This window comes from Parambassis ranga, chromosome 5 (genome assembly GCF_900634625.1).
Source record: "Parambassis ranga chromosome 5, fParRan2.1, whole genome shotgun sequence".
Lineage (NCBI taxonomy): Eukaryota > Metazoa > Chordata > Actinopteri > Ambassidae > Parambassis > Parambassis ranga.
The window spans coordinates 24,006,200-24,032,621 of NC_041026.1; the positions used below are offsets into that span (position 1 = coordinate 24,006,200).

The window sequence follows — 26,422 nt, forward strand, 5'->3', positions numbered from 1 at the left end:
GTTGAGCTTCCCTGAGATGGTTTCTGACAGTTTGTGCAGAAATTGTTTGGTTATGCAAACCAATTGTTTCAGCAGCTGTCTGAGTGGCTGGTCTCAGACGATCTCGGAGGTGAACCTGCTGGATGTGGAGGTCCTGGGCTGGTGTGGTTACTCGTGGTCTGCGGTTGTGAGGCCGGTTGGATGTACTGCCATATTCTCTGAAACGCCTTTGGAGACGGCTTATGGTGGAGAAATGAACATTCAATGCACGAGCAACAGATCTGGTTGACATTCCTGCTGTCAGCATGCCAATTGCACGCTCCCTCAATGCTTGTGGCATCTGTGGCATTTTGCTGTGAGACAGAACTGCACATTTCAGGGTGGCCTTTTATTGTGGGCAGTTTGAGGTACACCTGTGCACTAATCATGATGTCAGATCAGCATCTTGATGTGGCACACCTGTGAGGTGGGATGGATTATCTCAGCAAAGCAGAAGTGCTCACTATCACACATTTAGACAGATTTGTGAACAATGTTTGAGAGGAATGGTAATATTGTGTATCTGGAATGAAGTTTAGATCTTCAAGTCCATCTCATGAAACATGGGAGCAAAAACAAAAGTGTTGCGTTTATATTTTTGTTGAGTGTATGAGGCAGCGTAGGTCGCTCCACAAAGAGCTGCTCAGTGTAGTCAAAACGACACATCTACAATGTGGCAATGAGAACATGTCTGCTGTCACCTTTCCCAGCATGGGTTTATTTCAGAACATGAGAGACAATATGTCAGATGGCTTAGAAAACCATCACAGGGCATTCAGAGCATCAGATGGCGTCTGGGCCTTAGAGAATTCTGTCGTGCCTCTTTTCATTCTACCTCATAGATGGAGCTCTGTTCCCTCTGCTTATCTGATCCGTAATAGCACAGAGTGAGCTGAGTCAGGGTCCTGAATAAAGAACACCAATATTCTGCTTCCCACACAGTGGCTGTTAAATTTATATCCGTGTCCACACAACACAGATCAGTTCAGATCCCATCACCTCTGGCTCTGAATCAGACACTGGCTTTGAACCAAGATGCTGATCCACATTTTGGAAATTCAAAACTGCCCACAACAAAGGCTGACCCATCGGAATCTGATCAGATATTTCTGTGCACCATTATTCACAACACAGCAGAGATGTGTCACTCTATGGAATTATCTCCATAGTGGCATATTACATGACACAATGCCAGGCCATAATTCAGTTGACTTTTAGTGGCGTCTGGCTCTGTCTTATCACTGGGTCTGATCTGCAGTAGCCGCATTCTGTGGGTCTCGGGTCACAGTGGACAGTGACTACATTGTTGGAGCCGTAAATGAGAGGCAGGAGCTTGGCAAGAAACAGGGCCTTTGTTCACTGGCATCCTTCTGAACACCTACAGACTTGGCCCATGTTAAAACTAAAGCCAGTATACTGAAGACATAACAAACTGACATTTATTTAAAGCCTCAGCCTGGGATCAGTTACAAACTGGGTTTAAAGTGTTTTGGTCCAAATGTTACTGGATGCTTTTTTAATGCATCTCAACTTAATCTGGCATCTTCCAACTAACAGTATTCATATAATTGTACTTTCTCATGCAGTTACACTTGCAGATGAGGCTCAGAGGAAAGTGTGGAATAACTATCATTGACCACCAGGAGAGACGAGGATGAGCAACACTGCTCTCTGCTGTTTCAAAGCAATAATAACAGTCTATGTAGGAGGTAAAGCTTTAAATTTAGGCACACAAATCTCCATTTATAATTGACACATATACCAGTGAGTGCATATAATATATTTTTGTATGGATTCCTACAATAAATGTAAGTATAACTACTATGACCTAACCTTCAATTGTGTAATCAGAAACATTCACAGTCAAAGTATTGTAACTTCAAAAAGTGACCCCATGACTGAATGTTAATGACATAATAAGAATAAGACAAGCAATAAACATTTGACATGAATTGAAATAATAAACAAAAAACAAATACCTGATATAGAAAGATTCAGTTATGTGGAAGCCGAGCTCTAAGTCGGTGACATTTATTTAATGGTTCATTATTCTCTCTCTTGTGTGACCCATTGTCCCATATGCTCTGGTTTAAAAAAGAATCCTATCTAGCATCTTTATCTTCTGTTTTTACATGAGTTAAGACTGTCCCACTAGATGGCAGTCTTAACTCACGTCTATGTGACTTAGAGTCTAATTTCTGTAGTCTTTGTTACTGAATACAGTATAAACAGATATTTATTATACAATCTGCATGTTACTTTTTATTTTTATTTATTATTATTATTATTATTATTTATTTATTTGTACGGGTATGATTTTCTTTTCATTTATTTTTTCTCATTTTTCTCCATGTCTGGATAATGAAGGAGTCTGTGTGATCATCTATCATAAGATATGATTTATCATTGATCATATTTATTGTAATTATCTTCTGTAAAAACATTTCTTAAATACTGTTATAATAATGATAATAATGCATTGGTCTTATATAGTGATTTTTTACTGGGCACTCAAAGTGCTTTACATTAAAATGCATTATTCATTCACACCACATTCACACACTGGTGGTGGTAAACTGCACATGTAGCCACAGCTCCCATGGGGGAGACTGACAGAGACCGCCTCTCCGACCACCGCCGATTCATTCCTACACATTCATACACCAGTGAGCAATGTGGGTAAAGTGCCTTGCCCACACACGACAACGACCAGGGACGAGCAGGGTTCGAACTGCCAACCTTCCAGCTGTAGCTGTATAGCCTTCATTTATGTCCACCAACTTTTGTTAAAAAAAGAGCTCTATGGGAGAGTCATAACTACAGAATTTAAATCCATATTTCCTTTCTTGTGCCTTACAGAGCCACAAAATGCTAAAATAGTTTTTTCATTTTCTTTTATGTGAGTAATTTACTTGGAAAGCATATTATGTTGATTTCCATCATTATAACTCACGTTGCTGCAGCTTAAAATACCCATCCTACTACACCAAGGTTTCATTTCACTGGGTGTTTTTTGACTTCAGTGCTTTTGAAGCTTTTACATTTTTCAGTATGCATGCTGTTTTTTCCCCTCACAGCTGCTGAACCCTTATTACCCTTAGTTACAACAGAATCATGCACTGTACATACATGTTTTCTGCTTATATGATATGCTGTCAGATCAGCACAGTGCATATGAACCTCAGTGTGCCGATAAATCCACACACACTTCTATTGATCTCTATCATAATTGTGTGTCTAGGAATAACATCGACAGTGTGAATCTGATGCCTGATACAGTAAAGGTTGGAAATGTCGATCGGAGCAGAAGACAGCTCTCATCTCTAAAGGGGTCTATGAATAGATTCATTCATTTGTGCTGTTATTTTTGTGTTTCCATATCTGCAATATAACACCACAATATGAAGTTTTAGTTAGTATAGTTTTTTTTTAGCTATTCCAAAAATGGTCTTTTCCTCTCAGTAAGTACAGACTCTGATCAGTGGCCTCTTATCTGTTCACTGCTGGCTGAGAGAAACAGGAAACTGGCACTTCTCTCACCCTAGCACTCCTAATGAAGTCATCCAATGGCACAGAAAGGATCCCCCTGAGCCCTGATGGCCGCATGGATGGCTGCATACATTCCACAATTGGCATGTAAAAGATAAAAGCCCCCAAGAGGAAGTCTATTTAAACCCTGGAGGGCCTGGAAAGTGTGCTATCTGCATTATTATTCCAACATGATGCAATTCAAGTATCCTGGAAAGTGTCACCAAATGGCACTGCTGGGACTTTTTTAAAAACACACGTTCACACCACACAAAGGTATAGGTGCTAAGCCTGTGCAAACTGAGCACATATAACACAGATGCTCTCCTCTGTGTTAGGGGGAAAGCAGAGTGTGATGACACAGGCTGTTTCCCACATTTTCTCAAAATCATCTTTATGCTCTGCACTCTCTGTCCTGCTGACTGAAGGGAAATGAGAGTTGATCACGCATAAATAAACAGATGAGTTCAATTTTATTACCATTAAAGTCATCAACTCGGTCAAGGAGTACGGTACAGAGCTCACAAATCCAGGACAGGACCTACAGGTGAACACTGGCCCTGGCAACATCACATCTACATTACACCTGTAAGTTCATGGTCAAATGAACAGACATGGGATAGTAAATACAGTGAGAAATGTATCGGAAAAAAGCATTGCTTTGAACTGTGTAACCGTATCTAAACAGTATTTATTTGCCATCTAAACAAAGAAAACAGACTACATGAAATAATCTATTCACATAACAAATCTCTGATATCCCTTCTATTCAACCTCTTGTGTATTTATCTTAGACAATGTAACAAATAATGTGGTGATGTTATCTAAAGGACTAGAACAAATCAGAAATAGATACAAATAATAGAATCTATAAATGTGATTATTTTTGTCATCACGTTAGATTTTCATATAAATTCAGTGGTGCACAGTAACAACAGATTGGGTAAAGTCAAACACAGTGACTGTGCACGAGCCAGGCCTCAGTATTATACACTAAAAGTGATCTAATAATCGTAGCCTTCTGACACAGTGGTTGCTGTCTTTATGCCCAAGCAGTAAAAACCTTATGTGTGTGTTTGTGTGTGTGTTATAAACAGGAAATCACATACAGGCATATATTTGGCAGCAGCCATATGTTAGTGGGGATGTGTGTCAGTGACCATGTTGAGCCTGACAGCTGGCAAAGACAGATTTTTTACTCACAGGTACATAAACTGTATCGAAAGGACACCGGGAATCACAGTTTCTGCAGCCAGTCGAATATTGCTCAATTTCCTCTAGATGGATTACAGAGCTCTGCTTCTGAAGCTCATTATTAATGCTCGAGGGGACCAGTAACAGGAAAAGAGTAGTTTGTTATTACTGTGTATCAAGTATCGGCCGTAAAGTCTTAGGAACAAACAAATGGCTGAAAGAGCTGTAAACATAATTCAGATATAAAAATCTAAAATAAATAAATAAATAATCCAAAAAAATATTTTTTTTTGTTAGCACAACACATATCAAGCTGAATCAGGAACGATAACCCTACTTGCCTACTACAAAATGGTGAAAGCCATGTGTGGTCAGTTAATGTGCACTTGCTGTTTTTACAAGTTAAACAAATATTAAGACATGAGTGGCATTTGATATTGTGATCCAATCAAAGTGGGCAGGAATAAAATGCCATGTGATGGAAAATATGTTATGAAGTCTGCTGTGATTTCTCTAAAAAAGGAAAGCTACAAATTAATTTGGATGCATAGAACTGCTATGTAATGGAAACTATGTGATTTTGTTTTTATATTACTTACATTAATAGCAAGGGCTCTAAATAAGTAGTAGTAATAGACAGAATAATGTATAGTATGCTTTTATAAAGGACATGGCAGGCGTCAAAGAGGCGAGAGTGCTGTGGCATCTTTATCCACCAAGTGGGTATAAATGTAAAATGAACAGCAGAAAGTGATAATGCATGCTGTTTTGGCTACTTCTACAAAGGTCTCTATATACAGAGTCTTTACACTTACAGCTATGAGGTTCTTTCCTGAGCAGGAACTTAGCAAAAGAAACATAGTGTTTGTGTGTGCTTATGTGTGTGAAGCTGCCTCGTTCGAAATAGAGCACTGGGTTTAAAAGCGCCCAGTCACCAATCTCAGTTTAATGCACAATAACTGATCAGTGTAGACAATAACATACCATATAAACCCCATGTGAAAGGAATATATGCAATCTTCTCCATGTGAAAGAGCCAGCATTTACTATGGTATACTGTAAAAACTCTTCTACTGATTCTAAGGACAAATACTGTAATCACAAGACTGACAGGAAAAAGTTTCCCAAGTTGGCTCATTAAAAAGAATCAAAGTGGGTTTCAGCACAATTATGTCTTCTTATGTTCTCTTATCACTACCAGGAGAATCAAAAAGAAGACTTTGTAAGCCATAGCTTGACAGCAAATCCATTTTGCCTCTACAACTCAAGTGTAAGGAGAAGAATGTGTTTGTATAATTTGACACACACCGGAGGGTCATGGAAAAAAAAAACAAAAACACAACACATGTAAAAAGAAAAGATGCCAAGTAGCACACAGCCTCCATGAGATGATACTAATGCTGCAAGTGAGAACAAAGCAGAGTCAGTGTCACCATGCTAGCAGTTAATGTACAGTGTGCAGGGGTTGGTAGGGACTGCAGAGGACACACATAGAGTGATGGGGGAGGGGTGGGTGTTTAACCCTGCTCATCCCCAGCCTCTGCAGCTGTGTGGAGAATAGCTGATGCTTCCCCGTTGCAGCGCGATGCGGGCTCAGCCACCTGCAGTGCTGGATTTGGCGGCTGTGGCTCTTCAGCTGCCGCTCCTGCCCCGGCCTCTGGAGGCGCCCCAGCTGGGAGCTCTGTGACAGCAGCAGGGGAAACCTCGGGAACAGCAGCAGATGAAGGTGCAGCAGGGTCAGCAGGTGGAGCTGCTGTGTCTGCTGGGGTGCCAGCTGCAGGGCTGGTTGACCTGGAGTCACTCTGCTCCGGCGCTCTCAGTCTCTTCATAATAGTGGTGACCCGAACAGCTTTCTGTTGGAGGAGACAAAACTCAGAAAAACCTGCCCAGAGAACATCAACTCTTATCTGAATGCTGCACAATATACTGCTCCTACATCTTCTTGCTCAAGGACAGAACATCTGCTGTTGTGAAGAAGTGCTTGGTAACATTCAGAACAAAAGGGCTTACCTTCCATTTAGCTCTGGCAAAGTTCTTCTCTATTTGTGCACACACATTTTCCTTGATGTTCTTATCTGAAGCTGCACCACCGGAGATCCTGTTGTATCAAATGGGAAAAACACAGCGTCACAAAAGAGCTTTATATTTCCCCTATCTGTGGATGCCCTGGTTCTGCCGCGCACAGTATTACTCAATTTGTTGTTCATTTCATTCACTGGCAAAATCTTGCAAGGCCGGATTAACCTTTAAGGGTTATTTTGACCATTTTCTGTGAAGTTTTTACACCTGACAGTAAATGTTTGTTAAGAAAGCAGTGTCATTATAATAAATACTGGTGTTAATATATATATGGTCACATGTGCACACTGCCAGTTAATGTTTGTTTACTTAATCATTATGGGAATGGCAAAATCCAGTTTAATCTAAAATCATCCATATTTCAGCAGAAATCAGAATCAGATCCTGTTAGAGGATTACCCCAAACCACAATAGGTTATTTCAGATATTTAATAGCAGATGCATAGGCTACTGTTAACAATGCTAAATAGGCTAGCACAGTAATTTACCTAAAAGTAAAATTCCTTTGTTTTTTATAAAGGCTTTTTGATCACAATAATGAAATCTGATCACACAACTCTGCTTTTAATGTTCTGCAAAATATATCAAAGCTCTGGTGCCTACCATTCATGGTTTATAGCCTCCTGGGCTGTGAGTCTCTGGTCTTGATCCACCTCCATCAAACGAGCAACCAGACTCTTAGCTGTCAGAGAGAAATCACACCAGAGGAAACTCAACAAAAAATGCTTTATTCTACTGATGCATGAAGTGTTTGAACACTTCAGAGGTAAAGAAAAAAAAGGGGGGGGGACACTCTCTTAATATGAAATGTTTACCCAGCTAGCTATCGTGTGCTTCTTGACAGTGTTAACTTTATTCCGAAAGTATACCTGAATCAGAGATATCATCCCAGTATGGAGAGTCAAACTCATAATCGCCTGCCAGGATCTTTCGGAACAGGTTCTTGTCATGGTTTTCATAATCATCATCATCTGTTTCATCGTAGAAAGGAGGGTTGCCTGACAGCCTGAAGGAAGAGAACAAGAACAAAGAACGTCAGGAGTCAGGAAAACACATTCTATTCAAACAAGCCTATAATGTGATGAGCCACAACACACCAACCATCTCTCAACATGCCAAAAGTAACTTTAAATAAGATCCACAGCAACAACTCTCATTCTGTCTCTCACAACTTACAGTATGTACATGATGACACCTGTTGCCCAGCAGTCCACAGGCCTGCCGTATCGCTGCCTGGCAACCACCTCTGGAGCTGCACAAGAAATCATCAACACAATTTCTGCAAGTTAAGTAGCCACATAACATTTCATTTGCCTCATGCTATAATGAATATTCTTACCCAGGTACTCTGGCGTCCCACAGGGGTCTTTAATGAGCCCATTCTCCAGTTTGGCAAGATGGAAGTCACTAATGACTATTTTAGAGTGCTTCAGGCGGTTGTAGTAAACCAAGTTCTCCAACTATGGAAAATGACATGTTACAATGGCAGAAGCTGAACTTATATTCATGCTTGGGGTTTTTGTTGCAAACAGCACACAAACCATCAGGGATGACACCAGTGTAAAGCATGCACATTATTTAGAGGTTGCTGTACTGAATTAAATTACTGCTTGACTTTTGTTTGTGTGTTTGATCATTTGACATTACAAGGAACCACAATGATTTAAGTATATATAACAGCTAGTACAGGATCTATTGCCCATTTTTTCTTGATAACTGTAAATGGTATTATATAATGCCATGCCATAATATAATGTATTTTGTCATGTTACCTTGAGGTTTCTGTGAACAATGTGCAGGGAGTGGAGATAGGCGACAGCCTCCAACACTTGGCGCACCACGTTGCTAGTGTCCCGCTCTGAGTAGTAGCCTTGATCCAGGATCCAGTCAAAGACCTCTCTGCCTGTTGCACTGTGGGAAAGGATGGACTGTAAGGTAGGTCACAACACTGAAACCTTCATATACTTTTTTTGTTCATGAAATGGCAGTGTGAATCAATGGTATACAATGTTACTGTTTGAAATCATTGTCTGACTGCTCTGTGGCAGAATGACAAACATTGTATATTTGAATATTCCAAGAATAGTGTTCTCTGACATGATTACATAAGGGACCTGATGACTACAATTACCCCATGGATGTTTCTTTTTTTGCGTTTTTTTTCTCTAATTAGAATTCCTAAACCTACAAATTAACTGCCCTCAAAGGACAACACATGTGGTATTCTACATTTAGCATTTCCACGGAAATCCATCAAATTCCCCAAGAAAACAGGCTGATGAGAAGAGAGCAGCAAACCATCATATCTGAATACCAAATGAGAGGAGCTCAGAGCTGTTCTCATATCTGCAGGGCCTTAGGCTACAACTGCTCATTCCCCACGAGTGTATAATCAACAGATGCAGTTGAGGCCCGAGCCATTACAAAGACAAGCAGCAAGCCTTTTCCTCCGACCCATCAAACAACTTACAGTTCAAGGAAGAGGAAGTACTCCTTTTTGGTCTCAAAGACGTCCACCAGTTGGAGAATATTGGGATGCTTCACCCTGAGGAGATGTGTCAGAAACCACGAGACACAGAGAGAATCATGCCATGAGTCATATAGGACATGATGTCTGTATCATTCATTCAGTTGGAGGAATAATGTAAAGACCTTTCATGTTCATGAGTAACATGCTACACCAGTCATGGGAGCCAAGGGAGGAAGGGGAAACATGAAATCATATGACAATCAGTTTCCTCAACCCTGACACATATTTAACTGCCCAACCACAGACAAGCAGAATGATGAGTCCACATGGATGAAGACAAGCATGCAGCAGAATGGTGCTGAGCAGCCCAGGATAAACATGGCATGAAGAAGCTGACAAGGGTCCATTTACTTAACAGCACTGTCTGGAACAGTGTCAAAAAGCTGTGCTGTAAACGGCTTCATTCAAACCCATTAGATTATTTAATGAATGGAACATTGGGATTTGGAACATTTGTGCCTCATTACCTCTGTGCGTCACCACTGACAGGTGTACTGTTTCATAACTGTAATTTACATTTCTAATGTGACAGGGCAGCTATAGGGGAAAAGCATTGCATTTTGGGAGTTTTAGCAACTGAGAACATCAAATAGATAAAAGCACATAGACTATGTGTGTAGGTTTGTGCTCAGATTTCAAAGAATGTAAACACATTGATGTGTTTTGAGCCTTTGCACCTGTGCCACCTGCAAAGGTGAGTTAAACGTAAAGTGTCCTGTGCCAGCTCCCATCCTCTCTGGTAAAATGATAAGTGTTCATTGAACGTGAAGGTTTTCGTTCTTTATGTAAGGATACAAAAATCACTGTCTAAGTTTACTACTGATAAGTATGAGCAGACTGGAGGTCTATGTCAGTGACTTGGAAAGCTTATATTTTCTCTAGAGACACAGCCTGAATCCAGATATATAGAAATGCTGTAAGCGTACAATGCTTGGAGATGCTGTCAGAACTAACATCTCCTCTTCTCCTCATTTAAAATAAATAACTACATGTTTGTGTGATTTATAAGCCTCCTGAAAGACCTACAGGAGTTAAGATTCCATCATACACTTAATTGTGATTTTACATGGACACGTTGCCACAGGCGTCCAGATCCACATACTGTAAAACCAAGATCTTGCCTGTAATTAAAGATTGTGTTAGTGACGTTATGGACATTTATTTATGTATAATATTTACAGAACACAGAACAGAAAGTTTCAGTTTCATTCATCTAATGTGTGTAAAACTACACAAAGCTTATTTTATAGCATTAAACAAACTCTAACACTCTATTAATGATTAGAGTATTAACAGCTGAATCACATCACATCAACACATCCCTGCCTGCTATTGTGGTAAGGTGTATTCTCAGAAGGATGTGAGTCCACATTTTGAAAATCACACCCTCATTTTCATCTTGCTGTCAGTAACAGAGTGTTTAATAAGGCCCAGGTTACTGAGAAGTTAGATAATCGGGGAGATGCAGAGAGAGAGAAAAAACTCAGATAAACAAGGTCTTTAAAAACAGTGATTATGTTTTGTTTAACAGAATGAGGTTGCATGACTTGTGGGAGATAACACTGAAAAATGACATTTTAAAAAGATCAAACAGGTAGAAGATAAGACTCATTGAAATACTAGAAGTGCTTACATCTTTAAGATGAAGATCTCATTTTTGGCAGCTTTGCGGACTTTCCTCCCATCCTTTTTCATGAACTTTTTACATGTGTACATTTTCACTGTAGTTTTGTCCTTGGCTCTGAATATCTCACAGAACTCCTCCCTAAAAAAAGAAGCATTAAAAGTGCATTCGTAAATATATGAATCATCAGTAAGTGTAAATAACAAACATTGCTCTACAAGGAGCTGTTGAGATACTCACGATTTAACAATCTGACCCAGGTCATATTTATCTGTCACATCTGAAGGACTGTTGTAATCCTTCTTTTCCCCGATTGTTAAACAGCCAAATGGCATGGCCGCTGCTGACCTGCAGTGAGACACACAGACACACACACACAGAGAGAGAGAGAGAGAGATTGGAAGGATAAGAAGTCAGATATAAAGACTATCATCGTGTCGCACCCAGGTGATAATTATTTCCTCGATTTGGCCTCACACTGTGCAGTAACATCACACCAGATGATGACTTGGCAAAAAATGTTGCCCACCCTCACTCATAAAGAATTACTTCAATAATGCTGAGAAAGCCTTTCAACAGTGTGGGAGCTAAACAGCCACTGCAGGCAGTATGAACTTTTCCTGATTCTGCATCAACGAAGGACAAAGCCACAGAGTTATCTGTTCCAGAGACACCACTTTATTCTGCTATTTTAAAATTTTAGAATACTGAAAGTGAGTGTACCAGTACTTTTACTGTGGGCTGAAAGTTACAAACCACAGGGTTCAGGAAGAAGCAGCTTATGCAAACGGAGAGCCTGGCGAGGCACCGTGGCAGCAAGTCAAGCATTTCCAATCAAGACAGCAAGACAGCAATTACAGGCAGAAAACCCAGGACTCCAAGAGTAATTAGAGTACTTTACAAGCCCTGCATCCACACTTGAACACCTAATTGCAGCACAGCCTCTCTCAGTAAAATGTAGTTGGGGTTGGGGTTTTTTAACTGGCAATTAGAGGTTTTATATTGAGCTAAGTTGGTGTGTTTCAAAGAAGAATAAGAAGGGTGATATTTTTTTTCCTTTATATTCCTCCCTCTGCACAGCACAGTCAGGAGTGCTGATATCAGAACAAGAAGAAAATTAGTTGCTTTGGATTGTGCAACAATAAAGCTGTCAGGGTCCACTGCAGCAGTGAAGGCAGCGAAACCTAGAATCTATCTAGTGTATTTTGTTGAGCTACAGAGAACATGCAGATTTATCCTCAAAGCAAGCTGTTTCTGAGATAACGATGGTGTTCACCAGAATGGAACAGATGTGAGATCACAGCAAACTCAACCTTTGGCCTCTAAAACTGACACGCTTCATCCTTCAGTCTTGTGTCTGTCAGAATATGACAAATGTGCTGTGCTCTCAGCGTAAGTTCAATCAGGAAGACTCTGTTTCCCATCATTCACTTTTATCCCTATCCGCTTCTTAATCTCTCTCCTTCTATCCCTCACTCCTCTGCTCCCCCTCTCTTCCGCTGTCTTAGTCAGGTGCTTAATAGAAAGCACCTCCCTCACCAATCAGCTGTCACCTTCTGTCCCTCTCCTGACCAATCACAGCTTAGCACGAAATTTAAATCTCCTCTCCAGCTGTCTTCTGATCAAACCTGGCAACCATCTTCTACCCCAAGCACCACCAGGTCCACACCAGTGCAGACCTCCTATCTCCTGCCCTCCAGCTCTCGACCAGGTCTAGACCCCGGGGGGGTTTTCTGATCAGCGGTCTCTCCTCCTGCGTTTTCTCCCTCCTTTCGGACATGGTCTTCACGATGGGGTCTAGGATGCCAATCCACATTTATAAATTTGTACACAATAAATCTTTCTCATTCAGTTCCCTGAGTCTCTCATGATTGAAATGAATTTGTAACCTGGAAAAATACATAAGACCTATAGCCATGGCTGCTTTTCACCAACACTTTGTTCAGCAGATCATGTTACATGAATTATTTAATAGAAATTTCTGTTGGCAGAAAAGCAGTATACTAATATAGAAAATAAATACATTCATTCATAAATATAAGGAATGTGTTGTAAATTCAAACATCATCATGTCTTTTTTTTATGTAAAAAAACTTATGTATACAGTAGGTCAAGATAAAAGCAAGCAGAGAATATGTGGCATGCAAACTTACATACAGTGGCAATATACAGTCACTAAGAAAAGTGACGTACTCTCACTATCACCTGCAAGCGCACACATGTGAGCCCATAACAATAATGGCGGAAGGCAGTGGTATTCAATTAAATGATGTGGAGCAGCACGTTCTGGAGTACGAAGAAAGCTGAAGAAAGCACAACAAGGCCACAACACCAGCTACAGCAAAGTCTCCTTCAGCAGAATTCTACTCAGCCGAGAATCCACGATACGTTTAGTCATTGTGCTCCTTACGACCAGCAAACTAAGTTCTGGAAGAATGTTGATTTGCACAGACATACAAAAATGTGAAATTGTCCGGTTTGTTTGTAATGTTTTTTTCTGCTGCTGTTATACAGTCTGAGTGAAAACATGCACTAGTGTGGGACATATTCCAGTCACAGGTTAATTTGCACAGACACATTTTTTTAACTTGAAACAATCACTGATGTGACTTTTCTGGACTTATTTGTCCTTAATGTTGATATGCACTTCTTTGTGACCTTAAGATAAGAACATTTGAAGGACAAAGTTACTTTAAATGTTTGCTTCATTATTATTTTTAAGCAGTTTGTGCATTGTGCAGTGCATCTGTTAGCAATACATATGTCAAACATGGCTGGTTGGAGACTAATCACCAGTTTAACCTGTTAGAATCAAGTACACTCAACAAAAATATAAATGCAACACTTTTGTTTTTGCTCCCATGTTTCATGAGATGGACTTGAAGATCTAAACTTCATTCCAGATACACAATATTACCATTCCTCTCAAACATTGTTCACAAATCTGTCTAAATGTGTGATAGTGAGCACTTCTGCTTTGCTGAGATAATCCATCCCACCTCACAGGTGTGCCACATCAAGATGCTGATCTGACATCATGATTAGTGCACAGGTGTACCTTAAACTGCCCACAATAAAAGGCCACCCTGAAATGTGCATTTTTTTTCTGCTTTATTGGCGGTCTGGGGACTCAGAACCAGTCAGTATCTGGTGTGACCACCATTTGCCTCATGCAGTGCAACACATCTTCTTCGCATAGAGTTTATCAGATTGTCTATTGTGGCCTGTGGAATGTTGGTCCACTCCTCTTCAATGGCTGTGCGAAGTTGCTGGATATTAGTGGGAACTGGTGCACGCTGTCGTATACGCCGGTCAAGCACATCCCAAACATGTTCAATGGGTGACATGTCCGGTGAGTATGCTGGCCATGCAAGAACTGGGACATTTTCAGCTTCCAAGAATTGTGTACAGATCCTTGCAACATGGGGCCGTGCATTATCTTGCTGAAACATGAGGTGATGTTCATGGATGTATGGCACAACAATGGGCCTCAGGATCTCATCACGGTATCTCTGTGCATTCAAAATGCCATCAATAAAATTCACCTGTGTTCTTCGTCCATAACAGATGCCTGCCCATACCATGACCCCACCACCACCATGGGCCACTCGATCCACAACATTGACATCAGCAAAGCGCTCACCCACACGACGCCACACACGCTGTCTGCCATCTGCCCTGAACAATGTAAACCGAGATTCATCCGTGAAGAGAACACCTCTCCAACGTGCTAGACGCCATCGAATGTGAGCATTTGCCCACTCAAGTCTGTTACGGCGACGATCTGGAGTCAGGTTAAGACCCCGATGAGGACGACAAGCATGCAGTTGAGCTTCCCTGAGACGGTTTCTGACAGTTTGTGCAGAAATTGTTTGGTTATGCAAACCAATTGTTTCAGCAGCTGTCTGAGTGGCTGGTCTCAGACGATCTTGGAGGTGAACCTGCTGGATGTGGAGGTCCTGGGCTGGTGTGGTTACTCGTGGTCTGCGGTTGTGAGGCCGGTTGGATGTACTGCCATATTCTCTGAAATGCCTTTGGAGACGGCTTATGGTGGAGAAATGAACATTCAATGCACGAGCAACAGATCTGGTTGACATTCCTGCTGTCAGCATGCCAATTGCACGCTCCCTCAATGCTTGTGGCATCTGTGGCATTTTGCTGTGAGACAAAACTGCACATTTCAGGGTGGCCTTTTATTGTGGGCAGTTTGAGGTACACCTGTTCACTAATCATGATGTCAGATCAGCATCTTGATGTGGCACACCTGTGAGGTGGGATGGATTATCTCAGCAAAGCAGAAGTGCTCACTATCACACGTTTAGACAGATTTGTGAACAATGTTTGAGAGGAATGGTAATATTGTGTATCTGGAATGAAGTTTAGATCTTCAAGTCCATCTCATGAAACATGGGAGCAAAAACAAAAGTGTTGCGTTTATATTTTTGTTGAGTGTAGTTAACTTGACTGATGATTTGTCGGTATCATTATAGAACAATGTGGCGATTTAGAGTCAAAAACATGTAAGTGCAATTGTCATCAATTAATCGTCAAATTAATCGTTATCGTCTAAATGTCATAAATAATCGTGATTAATTGTTTTGGCGATATCGCCCAACCCTACTATGCTGTGGAATCTACTACATTACAGTTGAGTGTTTTCTTTTGCGCTGAGGATTATATGTGTTAACCTATGAGACTACCATAAACCAGCTGAGCAAACCAATATGATATTGTAGATTGTAAAGTCAGGTGTACCAATTATCCACCAGTGGTTTCTTTCTATATTTCATTTAAGGGATTGTGCCCAGAGCTAGATTAGTCTCAAGGGGATCACTCTCATGCACACTCATTATACCTGGTTAATGTGCTTGTTTTATTTACCATTATTGTTATTTTTGCTGTTAATAAATGCTTTATAATTTGTTTTATTTCTGCTCTGTCCCTGTCTGGTTACAAACTGGCATGGTGAAGGCAGAAATCATTCTTGTACATTGTCTGAAATAAATGCTGTTTTAAGTTCATCATAATGTACCCATAGTTTGTAGATATTTATATTTTGCAGAATAAGACCCTGTGATCCCAGTATAAGTTTTGGGTGGGTCATCTTAAGGAACCTGGGGTGCTGTGTCACAATTTATAGGTACATAAGAGCTACAAGTATGTCCAGCTGATGAGTCTCACTTGACATTAAAACAAGCAGTTCTACTGCAGCATTACAGCTGGTGTGTCCAGTACCATCTTTTAAGTCTCTTCAAACACTACACTGCTAGAATGACAGTCACAATGGAGACAACAGGCAAGTATTTCTATCATGGCTGTTTGAAACTGGAGAGATGGCTGTGTCATGTGACTCAGGAACAAATGCTGATTGTAAACTATTCTTATTTTGATCCAGTGTAAAGGGAAGAGATCCTTGGTCTCCATGGTGAAACACTGTTATTCAATTGTTGACAATAACCTGCTAAATGTAAGGTAGCAAGTCAACACCTAAAAAAATGTTTACCACAGGCTTTGTGTGATTAATTACTTTCCTGTTTTTAAAATCCCAGGAGAGATCAGAGAGATCTGGTGGTAAAATGCGTCTCTCAACACAGGTTATGTGTCCCGGAACAAGGCTTTACATTAGTAATCTAGTAAATCTACCCACAGCAAAACACTGCAGATTTTCAGGACGCCTGAGTTGGTGTAAATGTAAAGCTGTGAATATAAAACAGGACAGTGACTGAAAAACGACTGCACAGCAGAATTTCTCCAGATGAATACAGGGTTAAAAAAATATTTATTTCCTAGTCACACAACAACCATCTGCACCAACACTCTGGGTGATGGATGTCCACATGTAAATGAGCACAGGCCGCATGAGAAGTATAGCGTAATGTGTAAGAAGGGCAATCTGTTCACTGCAGCTCCACGAAGCAACTCTTAATCCAATCTAAATGAATGAGGCTCGGCACAGAGACGTCTCAAATTGCAGAGAGAAAACAGTGCTCTCTCTCTCTCAACTTCCTTGTCTTGTTTGTGGCGCGAGCCTGTGCTGTGTAGTGCAGTGTGAAGAGGCTGACCTTTCCAGAAACCCTATTTCTTCCTCTCACTCTCACAGTGTTCATGCCTCTCTGTGGTAAATGCTTTGGCTCAGTGAAGTAATGCTGCAAAGATAAAAGGAAAGTTCTGGCAGACAGAGCAGGTGTTAGAAAACATGTCAGAAAAGATATATATTAGGTTTGAAAACATTTATATTCAGCAAGTGCTGTAACAGTCCACAAGAGAGCCGTGGCACTGCAGAGAAGCAAAGGAGATTGGAGAGAAGGGAAGTTTGATAAATCTAATAAAGTAATCCAGAAATTGACAAAACCTTTGTGGCATTCTGCACCAAGCCAGCCTTCATTTTACTTGTGGTGAAGGTGTTAAATTAAAATACACAAACGAAGAAACACAAAAAGGACAACTCCTCCTTTCACAGGAAATCAGCCTCTCACAATTTGTTTTTTAAAGTGTGAAATGGTGAAGCATTTCATGCAGAAATAGCAGGATGCTGGCCCACATTACATAACAGAGGCTCCATAGTGGGTCTAATTTGCACTGACCACCTTCAGCAACGTTCAAGCATTATCGCCCCGTGTTCTGTTACCAGCCCTGTGGGAGCACCAGTCAATGGCTCGTGATGCTTTATGGCACAGCATGTGACCTGCTTCTGCTCATGGGGCCAGTTTGGGACACCCTGCTACTGTATATTACCAGAAGCAATGAGGATTTACATTGCAGAGGATAGATTGTGATGAAGGTTTCGAGGCTTATTAGGCAACTGCAGCACTTCCTGCAGTGAGCAATTGAGTCTTGCAGAAATCAATGAGCGACTCTTGTATTGCCTCAAAAAGCTATGGATTATGCAGTGCTAAATGTACACCGTATCAAGACTTTTTAAAGCAGCAGTAAAGGGGATTATTTTGCCTGCCACTGGCATAATGTTGGGTTTTGCCTCAGAGAAATTGCAGGTACCTGTTTGGTATGATAAGCTATTACATATGCATGGGAGAAGTCGTTTGCTGTAATCCTGCTGTGATGTTTCTCAGGGATGGAGAACATGTTGATGAAGATTCTCAGTCATCCAGGTCATCATACGTAGAGAAGATTGAAGCAAGGCGTCTGGACTTTTAGAGTTTTCTAGAAGACGTTTCGCTGCTCATCCAAGCAGCTTCATCAGTTCTAACTGTTTGGTGGGGAAACATGGTTTATATGTGGTTACAGACCTATGTGGGTGGGTCTGGGTAAAACTTAAAAAACTTACAAACAATAGCACTAAATGTTTCCATACTTACCTGTGATGTTCTGGCTGACTGGGCCAGGTGTGTCTAACGACTGGCTAACGACTATGAAACTGTCGGAGGGGGACTGATTGACAGCCCTTTGTTCTTACTGTGAGTATGTGCAAACTTCCTGGGAATGGATGGAATCACTGCATTGTATGTGGTAGAAAGATGATGTCTGAGGCCACCACCTCTGTTAAGGGAAGGTTTTTCCAGCTTAACATAGATGGCTTCCTTGACTCCTCTTTCATACCACCTTTCCTCCCTGTCTAAAATGTGAACATTGTTGTCCTCAAAGGAGTGTCCTTTGTCTTTGAGGTGGAGGTGAACAGCAGGGATGGAGAAGTGTTTCCATGTTTTTAGAAAACCTTTCGTTTTTGATTCCGTCCTTCTTTCACCCCATCCTCATTCTTTTTCTTTTGGCTCTGCTGCCTCTAAATGAGGATGCACAGTCAACATGAGGCCCCATGCATCACACTTGTTCTGACTGTAGGTCATTACAGATTTACAGCCAAGCAGTGCTGAGCCTCCGCTGTTATGTACCAACTGTATTTTATGCAGACAAATGTTTACCTCAGAAACATAAAACAAGAGATTAGAAAAATGTGCTGTATTTTTATATGGCATGTTTATTAGCTGTCAGAATAGAAAGGGCTCTCTATCACCACCTGACAAAAATATAATTAGTCTGTATCATCTTAGTTTAGTTTTTCGTAGTCTGTGAAAGCACAATGTCTTACAGCATCAAAGTGAAGCTACTTGTGATCGCATGAGCTCCTCAGCTGTTTATGTTAACAATGGATCAATATAATGTGTATAAAGAGGTGGCCCTGGTACTGAAAAACAGTGTGCAGGTTTGCATAATTTTGTCTTTTGAAGCCGTTTTAAACAAAACCATGATTATAAATGTAAACCTGGATCTGGATACCAAACCATAACCAAGAGCTTAAAGTTTTACACTTTGTTAGCTGTGTGAATATAATTTAGGCATAAACAATAATTAAAAAGTTTCAGGTCTTAGTGAGCAATACTTCTCACTTCAGTTTGTGTTGATTCCCCTAAGAACACTCATTCTTAAGTGTTTTGGACAAACTACAAACTCTTTTTTGACAAGGTTCAGTTCAGCTATCTAAAATATCATCTCACAACCTCTCTCTGTCTCTCTCTCTCTGTTCCTTATGGTTCCTGCCTTCATTTCCACAAGGACAGTCTCTCCAGCTATTAGGAAATAAACATCCTTGACATTCATTTTCTTTTATCCCTGCTGATCTCCTAGGATTACCCTTGAGACTGCAGTAGCATTTTGCCTTCAGCTGAAAAAAGAAGATAAGGTCAGCACAGATGGGAATTCAACAATTGTTTCATTCTTTAAGGAGGACTTCCTGAAAAAACGATGTTTGAACCCATCACAGCCACACACTCCTCCCTTCAAGGCTATTGTATAGGATTGGCCATCAACAAACTGTCTTACAACTGTCCTACAGCTAACATTGCAACAACAGCAAATCTGGGATCAAAAATGGGTCAAATTCAGCTCAGGGAAAGCCTGGTCATAACCCTTAATTTTTAATTACCTAGGCTGCTTAAACATGTTAGCATTAGCAGCATTTACTGTCATTTTTCTTATTTAGAATTTTTCTTTGCCTCACAATACCCTGTTCCCTTCATTCCCCACCCTTCTCACAGAAGAAGGATAGTATAGTTGAATTTGAAAAAAAAAAAACGTGTTCTGTTGCCCCATAGGCACATATTTTCTTCAGCATACACACACAGAATGGACATTAGGCAGACCATGAAAAGATAGTCACAGTATTTGATGGAAAGTATTGTGATATGCCTCGCTCGTTCCACCTTCAACACAAACCAGTGTTACAGGGGTAGAACTAAAATCTCCTGGGTACAAAGTTGCAAATATATTGAGCAGCCAAACGTATGACACAGCAAGACAGCAGAAAGAATAAAAGATGATAAAAATCAACCTTCTGGAGGCCTGCTGTCAACTCCGAATGCTGCAACAACTTCATTTAATGGATAAGGACATATAATGGATGGGAACACGAAGACAGACGAACAACCTTTGCACCTACAATATATAGTCACTGATCAGACGTGGGACCCAATATTGACTAAATCAAAAATGGGCCCATCTGTTTATGTCAAGGCTATGTTTATATGTACTACCAGACATCTGCAACATGCACAGTGTGCCAGTAGATTTGACCAACAAACACACACAGAGCAACAACATGAAGTGATCTAAACAGTCAGCGATGTTTAACACTTGTCACGCCAACAGATTTGCCAAAATAAATGGTATTAGAATGGTTTTGGATATCAGCCAACACAAAAAGCCCAGTGCATGTCTAATATGTACCTTTCTGTAAATATATTCTGACAGGAATCGATGCTGCGTGAAATGTTACATATCAGACGTGCTAAGAAGTTAGATATTAATTTCAGGTGTGAACTTGAAAAATACATTTGAAGCACAATTAGGCAAAAGCACAACACCAAGGGTGTGAAATGAATCCCTTTATGTCAGGTGTGGACACACAACACATTAAAAAGTGCCATGTGCAAAGATTGAGTAGGTCAAAGGAAACCAAAGTGAATCTTTTAAACGACAAGGCAGCCAGTCAGTGTGGCTTATATAACACTATTCATTTAGATATGCATACAATTAGCACAACATATAATTGCTGTTGTCTGTGTATAAATTCTCCTTAATGTTATCATTTGTGTATACATTCTCATTAATGTCAGAGCTGCCAACGCTCTGCAACCTTTTTAAGAATGAAGGACTAAATCTAGGGCCAAGATAATCCATTAGTGCAGAGTCACTGAAAGAACACCAATATTAATGTTATGCAATAAATTTAAATCTGATCCAATTCGTTCTGATCCTGACATCCTGTTATCAGCGCCAAAATTATTACTACATGCCCCACGATTGAACTGAAATCTGCTTGAAATGCAGCAAACTAGATAGAGACTAAATTCCTTTCTACGTGTATTATTCTATATTTTACTGTACAAACTGCAGGATTTCAGTGGCAGTGCGGCGTACTCATGGAAGCACTTCTCAGAAATTCACTGAGGAGGAGGAAACAACATTCAGCAGCATCATCATTCAGCCTCATTACTGCACCTCATAGGAATTATTTTTACATTTGACTTAAGGGGGAAATGGCCCCTTGGAAATGTTGACATAAAAGTTTGTGTGTGGCGTCTCTGGGGCTTTTTTTAACCACACTAATTAAAGTTGCAGTGCATTAGAGAGAAAGGCAGGACAGCAATAGCAGATAGAAAACACATGGAGAGATTTCATAAGTCAGCAGTGTCTGTGGAGAAGGATCAGAATAAAGATTGTGGCAAAGGTTTTGAAAAGTGGGCACATGCACAATTGGATTAATTATGCATGGCTGGCAGTCTCCCTTTCCACAGCGTGTCTCACTGGGCCCACGGTTCGTGTCTTTCTTGTATCGAGGAATTGCTGTGTCCCAGGGCGCTTGCTTTAACAGTGTGCTAGCAACAGAAGCATGGCAGTTCTGGCAGTGCTGTAATAATTACCAGCCTTCTCTCCTCAACCCTCATCTAATCCCAGTTCAGTGCACTGCACTGCTTGTTGGTGTCGGCCTCAGCCTCACACAGAGCAAATCTCTGAAGAATCCACTACATTTGTTTGCAAGACATCAGGAGGAACTAAGACTTTTGGAGGGCTTATTCGAGGCTGAGTACCCTAATCATTCCGTCACATTTACAGAATGGCTGCGCTCTACATGCAGCTGTCATTCATTCAGAACAAAGCATTCTTCTCTGCAAGAGAAAACACTGCACACAGAGGCTTCTTCAGCAGCAGTGTAAGCTTGAGTAAAAGGCTCACTCTCCCCCACTTCACTTCCTTTCCACTTCTGTCTGTCTTCCTGTGCCATCACCCTCCCACAGCCACACTTAGAGGCCCTCTATGGCAAATCACACCACAGGCGTGACCCTGCACATCACAAAACAACGCAACACAAATGACAACAGCTTCTAAATGGAAGGTGCAGGATTCTTTTACCTAAAATTCCATCATGGTTCTATAGTGAATATGCTGCCTTCTGGCCGGTGGCTCTTTGTACGCCTGTAAAAACGAGATGCTCATAGAACCTTATATCAGTTGTGTTTTACAGCGAGCAGCTCCTGTGTGTATTATTGTTTGAAGAGTCATCATCATGTTAGCACTGACTTTTTTTGTCACACTGGGAGAAAAGGAACACAAATGTATACAACCGGTAACAATACGCCTCTAACTGCACCTGTCTTCAGTGTATTTTTGTCCCACAAAGAAATGCTATCTGACACATTATGTGCAGAATGGTATGCCAGCAGAAAAACTTCACTAGATGCTGACTTAAATGGCTCTTTGCAGCATTTTGTCTAACCTGTAAGTTATGAATACAGTGTGAGCATGAGAAACTGTGCAACATCAATTATTAACGTGATTCAAGCTAGAAGATAAGCTGACTCTGCTACCAGTGCATGAACAGTAAGTGTGGGCTTTACTTGTTTTGCCAGGAGCAAATGTGTCTTTTCCTGAATTTAAAATGTGCTGTATGGAGATTTTGGTGATATAATTAAAATAATTTTGCTTATGTCATGCACTCATTTACAAATCTGATACACTTTAAAAGTAGGTAAGGCTCATTTACTGACTAAACTAACATTAGTGGATGTAACTATGAGGTTACATCCACTAATCAGATTTAAATTTACCATCTACCAGTAGTTGCATTTCTCTTCAGAGAAGCAAACAGTCCTGCCATGTTAAAGGAACACATTTGAACATGTCTTATGTTACAGTGCTTTAACAAATTGGTCTTCACACGCAGTCTGAGCTCAGCTGCAGCTTGCATGTTAAGAAAAGTCTACACACACCACTGCATGACCACAGTTGACCTCTAATATGGCTGCCTGAGGGTGCTTTAGTGCAACCTGAACTGCCTGCTGTATACACAGTATATGACTTTTCAGGTGAGATGGCTCGTGAGTGTTTTCCCCATGGACTGTTAGTGTGAGAGCCATTGCAAGCTTGTTTTGATAAAAACAGCTGCAGACAATCCATCCTGAGGGAGAATAGTCTGTTTGAGTGTATAGACACAAGTGCATGCCTGGATGCACACATGCACATGTGCCTTACAGCACAAATCTATATAGTGTACTGTACTATTTGTCCTTTCCTATTTGCAATAGATACAGGCATAATTTCTAATTTTAGCCCAAAAAATGTCTGCTGTCAAAACCTGTACCTTTATATCATTTGACCTCAGAGGTAAAAGAGGTAAAGAGTTTGAATGCAATGAATTGGTGATAGCAGCACTGTTTGGATGGCCTATTCAGACAGTTTAACAAGTGAAGGGAACTTCAATGGACAAGGTTAATGTAGTCAACTATATTTCAGTGACACAAAATCTCTGAGAAGAAAATCTATACCATGCATTTCTATATGTGACATTCAATGCCTCCATTCATTTGTACTAAGAGCATCACTTCTTTGGAGCCCTATTTTAATTAAAAATGTGTCTTCTTGCAAAAAACACTCAGCTACACTCAGCTTCTCCTCCCTAACAAACAAGCCTTCGCTTAGCTAGTCTCAATACTATTTAGCTCCTCCATGCGGCTTAACTGTACAGAAACTTTAATTGCCACGCATAAAATCGACATTACATGAAAAATGATCATCTTAAGGCTGGGATAAATAAAGCCGACTCAGTTTTAGTGTCAAGCTCACACTAATTGAAAGTCCCTTCAGAGTGCTGACTGTGAAATTGATAGAGCAAAAGAGACACAAATTATGAGCAGTAAATTCAAGAAAGCCCATTAATGAAACTGACAAGAGGAGACTGTAAATTGATAGGCAAACTATTCTACAGCATAGTGGAAGCCTCACCCATTGTGGAATGAGCTATTTCCTGTGCCACACTTAAGGAGAAGTGTTACGCTGCAGCTGAACCACAGCAGAAGGCAACCTCAGGCTACAGCACGCTACACTAGCCTCACCCCACACTGTATGCACAAGCTCATGACATTTCTGCACAACATCTGGTATTGTATAATATTGTCAGCATTACATTAAGTTACAGTAAATCTAATGACATGTTAAAAGTGCTGGAAGTGTTTATTATTGATCTGCTGTGGAATATTTCACCATCAGGCCTGTGTCTGCTGGAATATTTTCTAATGTTGAAAAAAATGAAAAAAAAATCACATTACCTAAATGTCACACATGGCATACTGTAGCTGCGCTCAGTTTCTGTCTTTGTCTCATGGGTTCCATCAAGCGGTCACCTGCAGCGACAGCCGGCTCTGACTCTAATCTCATCCACTTTTTAAATCTGTTTTCACTAGGCAGCAGGAAGGAAAGGAGCTAAAATGAGGATGTCAGTGCTTTATGAACTCCAGTCATTTTACCACTTGTGTTTCTTTTGATGCCAGATTGACATTTGTTGTGCACAGCCTTCAGCTTGTATAACGGGACTGAAATAGGGTCACACAAAATGAATGTCTTTCTGAAAGGGCTGAGTTGAGCAAATAATTTGTGCATTGGCACATAGCACCGTAAACACAAAAAGAGAAGATGTTCTCCTTAACTTTAACACCAAATTCCTCTCTGCACCATCTCCTCACACAATCTGTTGTCTTTCCATCCTTAGTGTAAAGTAAATAGTTTGTGTCTAATGCTCTCATTAGTTTCTGCTCCATATCTGTGTAGCCGGCTGGTTCCATCTTTTAGTCTCTCTTCTCATTCAGTTTGAACAGCTCTATTCTCCATCTGGGAGAGCAGCGTTCTTTTTTCCCCTTCTACTTATATTATCATTTCACTCAACTGAAAATAGGAAGTTCAGAGCATGAAAATGTCTTTGACAGAGGGGGGACTGAGCCTGCTGCTTCTGCTGCTGCATCCAGCCTGATGTTTTAAACAAGGCAGATCTGGAGGGTTTTGTCTGAAGTCCAGCATAACTGAGACTGTATGCACTATGATGAATGCATTGCTCAAAGGCCACGCATGTGTGATGAAGTGGTGGGTATCTGCATGGGTTAGATTCATTCTGTGTGATGTTTTTTTACTAATGAATTAGCCTGACTCTGCTGGGAGTACAGACTGCTGTTTTTAGTAAAATACTTCAAAGAATATCATGTAAAAGTTTCAACATGATGCGAAGGTTAGCATAATATATACATGAGAAAGAAGTACACTGACAATAATACATGACTGTAAAACAGTGTGGCTGAGCATGTGTGGATGGATCTGTGTGTAACTCCCATAAATAGGGGAGTAGATTTTGGTGTTCAGATAAAACGGTGAGTCAGCAAAAACAGAAATACTGCAGTGGAAGTTTTAAATTAAAACTTTTAATGTTATTGTGTAAGGGGTGAACTCATCTGTATGAAATCAACAGGCTCAATCATCTTTTTCAGCTGAAAAACAGCAAATTGGCACAATGCAGTGCAACAGATAAAAGCCCATTTGGAGGTAATGATTGAGCCCTGTCCCTGTATTACCAGTTTTTAGATTTTTCTGCTTTCAGTCCAAGAAAGTCTTCAAAACCTATCCACATGTTCATTTTTAATCTCTTTTATTTGGAGAGGCCAAATAAAACTCAACAGCATGAGGAGATTTCATGGCCAGGGCACTGAGCTGCTGCTTGTTAGAAGTGCGTTACAAGGCTCTTGGAGGGGATGGAAACTGATGGGTTAGACTGCTGCAGAGCTGTTGTTGTCTGAGGGCCTGCTGTGAAATCAAAGAGAAGTTTTTCTCTATAACACTTGCTGCTTTGGAGAGATGCATGTAAAATGGAACAAAGGTATTGTATCGGTTCATTTTAGTTTTTATGTTATGTAGTATGTTTATGTGATGGTTGTCTCCTTGCTTTTTTCATTTTGTGCTGCGCCACAGTTAATAGCACTGTAAAATCATGTCCTTTGTAAGTCTCACTTTAAATGTTTACCCCTTAAATTAAAAAAGTGAAATTAAGTCAGATAAGGATTTGAGGTCTTAATTCCGTCCCAAACCATCAAGACCATTAAGCTTCTGGTTCCTAAAGAGTTACTTATTTCAAATTTCCTTCCGAATCTTCAGCATTTAGGCTCACAGTCAGGCATCAG

General features: G+C 40.5%; 1 protein-coding gene across 1 annotated transcript in view; it reads right to left on the reverse strand.

Annotated features, from left to right (window-relative positions):
- Window positions 1-6,213: 6,213 nt before the first annotated feature.
- The window catches only part of LOC114436344 (caM kinase-like vesicle-associated protein), a 29,739-nt gene continuing 9,530 nt past the window's right edge, over window positions 6,214-26,422 (reverse strand). Inside the window, exons 2-11 of the mRNA XM_028406554.1 lie at window positions 11,214-11,321; window positions 10,983-11,114; window positions 9,290-9,364; window positions 8,592-8,730; window positions 8,159-8,279; window positions 7,996-8,071; window positions 7,689-7,825; window positions 7,423-7,501; window positions 6,751-6,838; window positions 6,214-6,593 (exon numbers count right to left, since the gene is read on the reverse strand). Of these exons, the coding sequence (XP_028262355.1) occupies window positions 6,258-6,593; window positions 6,751-6,838; window positions 7,423-7,501; window positions 7,689-7,825; window positions 7,996-8,071; window positions 8,159-8,279; window positions 8,592-8,730; window positions 9,290-9,364; window positions 10,983-11,114; window positions 11,214-11,308 (1,278 nt within the window). The 5' untranslated portion in view covers window positions 11,309-11,321 and the 3' untranslated portion in view covers window positions 6,214-6,257. The remainder of the gene's footprint in view (window positions 6,594-6,750; window positions 6,839-7,422; window positions 7,502-7,688; window positions 7,826-7,995; window positions 8,072-8,158; window positions 8,280-8,591; window positions 8,731-9,289; window positions 9,365-10,982; window positions 11,115-11,213; window positions 11,322-26,422) is intronic.